The sequence below is a fragment of the Rhinopithecus bieti genome, unplaced genomic scaffold, assembly GCF_001698545.2.
Source record: "Rhinopithecus bieti isolate Rb0 unplaced genomic scaffold, ASM169854v2 scaffold_25304, whole genome shotgun sequence".
NCBI classification, from domain to species: Eukaryota; Metazoa; Chordata; class Mammalia; order Primates; family Cercopithecidae; genus Rhinopithecus; species Rhinopithecus bieti.
This window is the reverse complement of record NW_016811568.1, coordinates 386,348-396,077: the sequence shown is the minus strand read 5'-3', so window position 1 is coordinate 396,077 and position 9,730 is coordinate 386,348. Positions and strand designations below refer to the sequence as shown.

Genomic DNA, 9,730 nt, shown 5'->3' with positions numbered 1-9,730 from the left:
AATAATTTTGAAAAAACTGTAAATTTTGAAAATCTCCCCATCTTGGACATTATGTCCATTAGTATAGTCAAGGCTCTAAGAAATTGTAAAGAAACCAGTTTTCTTGTCTTTTTCAATTATATTTAACCCAGTTACTCCATTTCACATAAAACCCATTAATATCTACCTGACTTCCTTAAGAAAGGCTGTCCTTGAAAACATGGGAGCATCTGGTTTCCTAATTTTCACAACACAGATCAATCAATGACTCTAAGCTGTGTTAAAGAAAGCATTTAAAACTTTTAAAAAGCTCCATATACAAAGAAGTTAATCACGAAGTTGTAATAACAAAAACCTGGAAACAACTCAAATACCTTCAAAGAGGGATTGAGAAAATACATTATGGTGTGACTGTGTCACAGAATATTATGTGGTCACTAACAATATTTACAAGCAATTCTTAAAAACCTATGAAAATGTAAAATATCTGGTGAAACATTATATAGCATGATTTCAACTACATATAAGAAATATGCATAGAAGGCCAGGCGCAGTGGCTCATGCCTGTAATCCCAGCACTTCAGGAGACTGAGATGGGCAGATCACTTGAGGCCAGGAGTTCAACACCAGACTGGCCAACATGGCCAGACCCCATCTCTACTAAAAATAAAAAAAATTAGCAGGGCATGGTGTTACCTGCCTGTGATCCCAGCTACTCAGGAGGTTGAGGCACGAGAATTGCCTGAACCTGGGAGGTGGAGGTTGCAGTGAGCCAAGATTGTGCCACTGCACTCCAGCCTGGGTGACAGAGCAAGACTGTCTCAAAAAAAAAAAAAAAAAAAAAATGCATAGAAAATATATTGATTTAAATGTCTTCTGGGTCAACTGCGCACAACACCTGGTTTTTTTTTTTTTTCCCTCTCCCCTAGAGACAGGGTCTTGCCATATTGACCAAGCTGATCTTGAACTGGCCTCAATTGATTCTCCCACCTTATCCTTCCAAAGTGCTGGGATTACAGGCATGTGCCACCACACCTGACTACTAATATATTTTTAAGGCCTCCCTTTTAAGTGGCTTGATGAGCCTGCAATAAGATAAGGAAAGGCCAATGAAATTAGGAACTTTGCCTACCTTGCCAGTGTGGGAGAATGGTGAGCTCTGAAGGGGCTAAAAACCTTGAAACAGTCTAGAATAGTGGTCCTCAGCAGGGATGGTACTGCCCCCCAGGGAGCAATTAGGAAATAAGTGGGAGCATTTTTTGTTATCACAATTAGAGGGCATTATTGGCATTTAATGGGTGAGGAGTCGAAGATCAGAGACATCCTGAAAGGTACAGGGCAGTACCCTAATTGTCCTATGTCTCCTGACTTTCTAATGGCTCTCCAGCCAGTGATGTAGGTGAAGCATGTTTATAATCATTTGAGCCTAGAGTCTAACTCTGTTTTATATTACTTTAGTATATACAGAAATTTTCAGGAATTCCACCACTGTGTAAATCAAGGGAAGACTAAACTTTGTTTTATTTGGAAAATTTTCAAAGGTTGTTCACCATTTTGGAGAACAATATTGCCAATAGCAATGGTATTCAAGTCACCAAAGCAACATATTCATATCAGTTAGCATTTCTAGTCTTTATACCTATGGTGACTATGTATATGGGAGTGAACCCTTGATTACTTCAGTATGTCTTCTAGTGTGGTAGAATCTGAGCATTTATGTATTAAAACACTTAAAATTTTACTACAAACTCCTTTTATTTCCTCTATCACATTTATGGCATATTAATTTTGGTTGAAATGGTGTGGAATCATATGCAATTATCTACAAACTTCACTGAAGTGAAGGAGACATTACAAAATATTTGTTATTAATATACAAATATAAACATTATAAAATATAAATATTTGTTATAAAATGGGGCATTCAGTCTGATGAGGCTAAAAAATCACTATAGTATATGCTCCCTACAACTTGCTTTTCTCCTTATCAAGCATTATGGGCATTCTGCATACGTAGTTTCACCGCGTTGTTTTCAGCACGCATCTTAGTGCCTAGCAAACGGAGCATAATAAATGTTTCTTGAATGAGAATGGGAAGACAGGAACCTTGAATGCGAGTGTGGAAAAAGTTATGCTTAAAAATGCAACCCAGGCCGGGCGCAGTGGCTCAAGCCTGTAATCCCAGCACTTTGGGAGACCGAGACAGGCGGATCACGAGGTCAGGAGATGGAGACCGTCCTGGGTAACCCGGTGAAAACCCGTTTCTACTAAAAAATACAAAAAACTGGCCGGGCGAGGTGGCAGGCGTCTGTAGTCCCAGCTACTCGGGAGGCTGAGGCAGGAGAATGGTGTAAACCCAGGAGGCAGAGCTTGCAGTGAGCTGAGATCTGGCCAGTGCACTCCAGCCTGGGTGACAGAGCGAGACTCCGTCTCAAAAAAAAAAAAAAAAAAAGCAACCCAATGTCAACCAAATTACTGGGGAATTAGCCCTACAATAGTACTCTTCCTTTAGCCAGCTACTCAAGAGTTGATTCTGCTTCTAAAATCTAGGCACAGAAGCTTCATCTTCCCCCATAAGATTGTCCTTCTAAAGGGTGGAACAACTACCTGCAAGAAGCCTGTGATCACATACCTGAGTCCTCCTCCTTATCCTGACTTTAGTTTTAGGGTACCTCTTTGCTTGGTGAGTCTTCAAGGTTTACATCTTAGAAGGTTAAGAATGGACCTAAGAAGAGGAGGCAGAGGGAAGAGAAGCCTCGTTTTCAGGAGCCTGGGCTGCTGCAGATTCGTGAGGCCTGGCTCCAGATCCAGCAGGTGAGGCTCTGTATACCGCAGGCAGGCCTTCATTTCCTGCAGGTGGGGCTTCATATCCACGAGGTGGAGCTCCATATCCTGCAGGTGAGGCCCTGTGTCCCACAGGCGGGCCTTCATTTCCTGCAGGTTGGGCTCCATATCCTGCAGGTGGGGCCCCGTATCTGGGAGGTGGGGCTCCATATCCTGCAGGTGGGGCTCCGGATCCAGGAGATGGGGCTCCATATCCTGCAGGTGGGGCTCCATAGGCAATAACTGGGAATTATAATGAGAAGGAAAAAAATTCAGTTACCTTGAAGTCAAGGAATATGTGAGAAGGAAGAACTTAAAAAATAATGCTGAAGCAAACTGACGCAAGAAGAGAAGTCAGGCAGAATAATGCTAAAGCGATTTCCTCCAGCTATCACCAATTGAAGGCATATCACTTCCTGTTGTGCAGGGATTCAAATCAACATGAAAACAACCCTACGAATAGTTTGGTGCATTACTTATACTTGTGCACAGATATGTGTTTTACTTAATAAAGTGTGATGATGACAAAAGTAATACATGCTTAATGAGGACTATCCGTTTGGAAAATAAAGAGGAATGGAAAAAAGTCATCTATAATTCTACCACCAAACACTTAATATTTTGGTGTATTTCTTTGTAGAATCTCTGTGAATATTCTTTATATAATCATGATCATATCAGCCATATTATTTTAATTTTAATTTTTTTTTTTGAGATGGAGTCTCGCTGTCACCCAGGCTGGAGTGCAGTGGCGCGATCTTGGCTCACTGCAAGCTTCACCTCCCAGGTTCACGCCATTCTCCTGTCTCAGCCTCCCAAGTAGCTAGGACTACAGGCGCCCGCCACCATGCCCAGCTAATTTTTTTTGTATTTTTAGTAGAGACGGGGTTTCACCATGTTAGCCAGGGTGGTCTCAATCTCCTGACCTCGTGATCCATCCGCCTCAGCCTCCCAAAGTGCTGGGATTACAGGCCAGTCACATGATTTTTAAAATCTGGCTCTTTTACTTAATATTATAAGAAATGTCTTTATACTGTTAATTTACTTCGTAAATTCAAAGCTGGATAATATTTCATCATATGGATAGATGATACTTTTTGTTGTTTCTGACTTTCCAATTAACCTTACAATAAACATGAGTTTTACTTATTATCTTGGGTTACATTCCCCAAAGTGATTTAACTGGATAAAGTGAATGGACAGCTGTAAAGTTATTTTGCTTTAATCCAAAATTTATTTCAAAACTATTGTAATCAAAACAGTGTGTTACTGGCACGAGGACAGACTTAGAGACCAATGGAATCAGAAATAAACCCAGGCATCAATGAACAGTTGATTTTTGACAGAATGCCAAGACCATTCAATGAGAAAAAAATAAGTCTCTTCAAAAAATGATTCTGGGACAACTGGATATCTGCATGTAAAAGAATGAGGTTCCTCCCTAACTTCACTCTACAGACAAAAATTAACTTGTAATGAATCAACGGCCTTAATATAAGACAGCAGTGGCCAATCTTTTGGCTTCCCTGGGCCACACTGGTGAAGAATTGTCTTGGGCCACATATAAAATATACTAGTACTAACGATAGCTGATGAGCTATTTTAAAAAATCTCGTAACATTTTAAGAAAGTTTATGAATTTGTGTTGGGCTGCATTCAAAGCCATCCTGGGCCATGGGTTGGACAAGCTTGATATAAGAGCTAAAACTATAAAATCCTTAGAAGAAAACAGGGATTAAATCTTCATGACATTGGATTTGGCAATGAATTCCTAAATTTTACATCAAAAGCATGAGCAACAAGAGAAAAAAAGAGAAATTTGATAAAAATTAAAACCTTTGTGCATTAAGAGCCATTTTTGCCTGGGCACAGTGGTTCACACCTGTAACCCACTGGCTGAGGCAGGCAGATCATTTGAGCTCAGGAGTTCTAGATGAGCCTGAACAACATGGTGAAACTCCATCTCTACTAAAAATACAAAGATCAGCTGTGCATGGTGGCACATACCTGCAGTCCCAGCTATTCAGGAGGCTGAGGCACAGGAATCACTTAAACCTGGGAGGCAGAGGTTGCAGTGAGCCAAGATGGTGCCACTGCACTCCAGCCTGGGTGACAGAGGAAGACTCTGTCTCAAAAAAAAAAAAAGGCATTATCAAGAATGTGAAAGAAAACCTAAAAATATTTGCAAATAATATATCTGACAAGGATTTCACATCCAGTCTATATAAAGAATGCTTACAACTCAACAACAAAAAGACAAGCAATCTGATTTAAATAATAAAAAAAAAATACGCAAAAGACTTGGACAGTTCTCCAATGAAGGTATACAAAAGCCAAAAAGCACATAAAAAGATGTTCAACATCATTAGTCATTAAGGAAGTACAAATTAAAACCACAATGAGATACCACTTCATACCCACTAGGATGGCTTTAATATATATTTTTTTTTGAAAAAGGAAGGTAAGTGTTGCTGAGAATGTGTAGAAATAGGAACACTTACATTTACATAGGAATGTAAAATAGTGCAGCACTGGAAAATAGTTGGTGGTTCCTCAAAAAGTTAAGAGAATTAACATATGACCCAGAAATTCCACTCCAAGATGTATATCCAGGAGAAATGAAAACATATGTCTACATAGAAACTTATATACAAATGCTTATAGCAGCTATTATTCATAATAACCAAAAGGTGGAAACAAGACAAATGTCCATCAATGGATGAATGAATACACAAATTGTGGTATATATGTACAATGGAATATTATTCAGCCACAAAAAGAAATGAAGTATTGCTACATGCTACAACTTGGAGGAACCTCAAAAACATTATCCAGAGTGAGATAAGTCAAACACAAAAGATCACATATTGTATGATTTCTTTTTTTTTTTTTTTTTGAGACGGAGTCGTGCTCTGTAGCCCAGGCTGGAGTGCAGTGGCCAGATCTCAGCTCACTGCAAGCTCCACCTCCCGGGTTTACGCCATTCTCCTGCCTCAGCCTCCCGAGTAGCTGGGACTACAGGCACCCGCCGCCTCGCCCGGCTAGTTTTTTGTATTTTTTAGTAGAGACGGGGTTTCACTGTGTTAGCTAGGATGGTCTCGATCTCCTGACCTCATGATCCGCCCGTCTCGGCCTCCCAAAGTGCTGGGATTACAGGCTTGAGCCACCGCGCCCGGCCTGTATGATTTCTTTATGTGATATATTCAGAATAGGTGAATCAATAAAGACAGAAAGCAGACTAGAGGATACCAGGAGATCAGGGAGGGGACAATGGGGGAGTAACTTCTAATAGGTATGGGGTGATAAAAAGTTCTGAAACTGGACCAGGTGCTGTGGCTTACACCTGTGATCCCAGCACTTTGGGAAGCCAAGGCAGTAGACTTGCTTGAGCCCAGGAGTGTGAGACCAGCCTGAGCAACACAGTGAGACCTTGTCTCTACAAAAAAAAATTTTTTTTAAAGGCTGGCAGGGATGGCTCATGCCTGTAATCCCAGCACCTCAGGAGGCCAAGGTGAGTGGATGGCTTGAGCCCAGGAGTTCAAGACCAGCCTGGGCAACATAGGGAGATTCCTGTCTCTACAAAAGCACATAAAAATTAGCTGAGCACGGTGGATTGCGCCTGTGGTCCTAGCCTACTCTGGCTGGGGGGCACTGAGGTGAGAGGATCGCTTGAGCCCAGGAGGTCGAGGCTGCAGGGGGCCATGATAGTACCACTGCACTACAGCCTGGGTGACAAAGCGAGACCCTGTCAAAAAACAAAAAAACAAAAAAAACCACCACCTTTTGAAACTAGAGAGAGCTGATGGATGTATAATATTGTGAATACATCAAATACTGCTAAATTTTACACTAAATACCACTGAATTGTACACATTAACATGTTAATTATATATTATATGAATTTCACCTCAATTGAAAAAATGTTAAACCCTAGCAACACTTACTTTAGATTCTGAATATTAGATTGTAATAACCTTTAAAAACCAAGGTAACTATTAAGGTTATAAATAAGTAGCCTTTAAGTTACATACAAAACTAAAGGCCCATGGACATGCATATCAAGTTCCAAGGAGAACTCAAGAAAAGTCCCATATTTTTGGGTGGGTTGGCAGCATTAGGAGACCCTTGGTGGCCCACCAGTAGGCAGTGGACCATGTTTGAGAGTTACTTCCCAGAAACCCCATTCAGTCGCAGTGGACTTTAACAGCACAACTGTTAAAGGGCCCAGGGCTTGAGTCCTCAGTGAGGTTGAAGAGTGTGGCACAGGTATGATGACTGTGCTATGTGAAATGGAAACAAGGAAGTGGGCAAGAGCATATATTTTCTGCTCAGGCTATAAACAGGAAGTGACCCTTCCCACTAACAGGCGTTGCCCAAGTATGTTCCAGGTTTGTACATATCATTAAAAGTAAGCCTGAAACCAAAGCCCAGTCACTTGCTGACTTTGCCACTGGGTTTCAGTCTGAAAACAAAGTCACAGACGTAACCATTTTCCAAGCCCCTAAACCTCTGCTGCTGTTCCTGCAGGAGAGCTGGAGGCAAGCCTGCAATAGATAGATCTCTGAGCCTCTGGCATAATTTTCCACCTTCCAGGAAGAACGTCTCTGCCATACCTTACCTGAACAAGGCATGTGTGGAGTGCATATATTCCCTTCCCCAGTAATTACATAAACTCCCATAGAGCTGAACCAGTCATTTAAGGTTCTAAGTGGAAATCCTCGGGCAGCTGGAAAGACAAATTTGGCAAAATAGGAACTCTTTTAATTAAGTCAGAAGTATAGCAGATATCAACTGAACAATTAACAGAGTATTTAATCACCACCTTACATATGTTTCCAACAATGTTCTTGAGATACAAGATAAAAAAGAAACATGGGCTGAGTGCAGTGGCTCACACCTGTAATCCCAACACTTCAGGAGGCCAAGATGGGAGGATTGCTTGACCCAGGAGTTCAAGACCAGCCTGGGAAACATGGCAAGACCCTATCTCTACAAAAATTTATTTAAAAATTAGCCAGGCATGGTGGTGCATACCTGTCATGCCAGCTACTCACGAAGCTGAGGCAGGAGGATTGCTTGAGCCTGGAAGTTTGAGGCTGCAGTGAGCCTTATTTGTGCCACTGCACTGGAGCCTCCAGCCTGGGCGACAGAGTAAGACCTTGTCTCAAAAAAAAAAAAAAAAAAAATAGAACTATGACCCTTGTCCTGAATGGCATACTTCTTAAGAGCAGAGATTGTGTCTCATTTGCCTGTGCTTATTCCAGGCCTAGCGTAGTACCTAATCATAATAGATACTCAGAAAAAACTTCTAAGTGAGGATTCTACCAAGTTGGTAAGATATATCCATTAAAGACCAATGTAAGGCAGTGTGGTACAGAACACTTTTGTCTTGTCTCCCCTCTGCATCTCTCTCATAAGAACACTTGTGACGGCATTTAGGGGCCACCTAAATAATTTACGGTAATTTTGTCATCTCAAGTCCTTAAATTAATTACATCTACAAACCCTTTTTACAAACAAGGTAACATTCACAGGTTCTGAGGATTGAGATGGGGATATATCTGTGGACCCATTAGCAGCCTACCACACTGAGTTCTGCCTATGGCATGTGACCAGACGTAATGTACAGTTTCCAGACCTGGCCCATAAAAATTTCCCAGGGGAGATCTTTATTCCCTTCTCTGTTGGCTGTACAAAGAGGCCATGGAAGCCATGGGTTAAAGATCGCAAGGACCGGCCAGGCGTGCTGGCTCACGCCTGTGATTCCAGCACTCTAGGAGGCTGAGGCGGGTGTATTGCCTGAGGTCAGGAGTTCGAGACCAGCCTGACCAACATGGTGAAACCCTGACTCTACTAAAAATACAAAAAATAGCTGGGTGTGGTGGCAGATGCCTGTAATCCCAGCTACTTGAGAGGCTGAGGCAGCAGAATCGCTTGAACCTGGGAGGTGGAGGTTGCAGTGAGCCGAGCTCACACCATTGCACTTCAGCCTGGGCAACAAGAGTGAAACTCTGTCTCAAAAAAAAAAAAAAGATAGCAAGGACCCTATTACCCTGGATCCCTGAATAACTATGTGGAACAGAGCCTCCTCTTGCCCCTGCTGATTGGTCTTTATATAAGCAGTAATATCTACTGTCTTAAGCATTGATAATTTGGAGTTTATCTGTTTCAATGGCTAGAATTATTCTAATTCACTATAAATCTAAAGTTGCCCTTCTTCCCTTATCACCCTCCTTGAGGACCCTCTGTGTCCTGTGTCCTTTATAGTAATTCCAACAGTAAGTATTTTATTCACTTACAAGTTTGCTTTTTATATGACTCTAACTAGACTATAAGTTTATAAAGACTACGTGTGTCTTATTCACTGCTGCGTGTTCCTAGCTGTCTCACAATTGGGAATTTGGTTCACAATAGGTACTCAACATACATGTGTTAAAAACATAAATCAAGAGCCCTGACATATCAATTCTGCGAGGGAAAGGGAATCTTTCCTGGTCAAAGAATCAGATCATAAAGCATGATTAATAGTTAACTCCAAGGGCCTCAAGGACATTTATCTCACAAGCCCTGGCTCTTGTGGGGGCAGGTGGGGGTGGGGAGCAAGCTCCCCACATCTAAGCCATGATATAATCAGAAGACCCAGGCCGGGCGTGGTGGCTCATGCCTGTAATCCCAGCACTTTGGGAGGCCGAGGCGGGTGGATCACGAAGTCAGGAGTTCAAGACCAGCCTGACCAATATAGTGAAACCCCGTCTCTACTAAAACTATAAAAATTAGCTGGGCGTGGTGGTGTGCGCCTGTAGTCTCAGCTACTCAGAAGGCTGAGGCAGGAGAATGGCTTCAACCCAGGAGGCAGAGGTTGCAGTGAGCCAAGATCGCCCCACTGCACTCCAGCCGGGGTGACAGAGCGAGACTCTTATCTCAAAAA

At 42.0% G+C, this 9,730-nt stretch overlaps 1 protein-coding gene across 2 annotated transcripts in view; it reads right to left on the bottom strand.

Moving 5' to 3' along the window:
* Window positions 1-166: 166 nt before the first annotated feature.
* The window catches only part of WBP2NL (WBP2 N-terminal like), a 39,910-nt gene continuing 30,346 nt past the window's right edge, over window positions 167-9,730 (bottom strand). For both annotated transcript variants that reach the window (XM_017894124.1, XM_017894125.1), the window contains exons 5-7: window positions 7,421-7,528; window positions 2,612-3,045; window positions 167-254 (exon numbers count right to left, since the gene is read on the bottom strand). In XM_017894124.1, coding sequence (XP_017749613.1) covers window positions 2,705-3,045; window positions 7,421-7,528 — 449 coding nt within the window. In that variant the 3' untranslated portion in view covers window positions 167-254; window positions 2,612-2,704. The remainder of the gene's footprint in view (window positions 255-2,611; window positions 3,046-7,420; window positions 7,529-9,730) is intronic.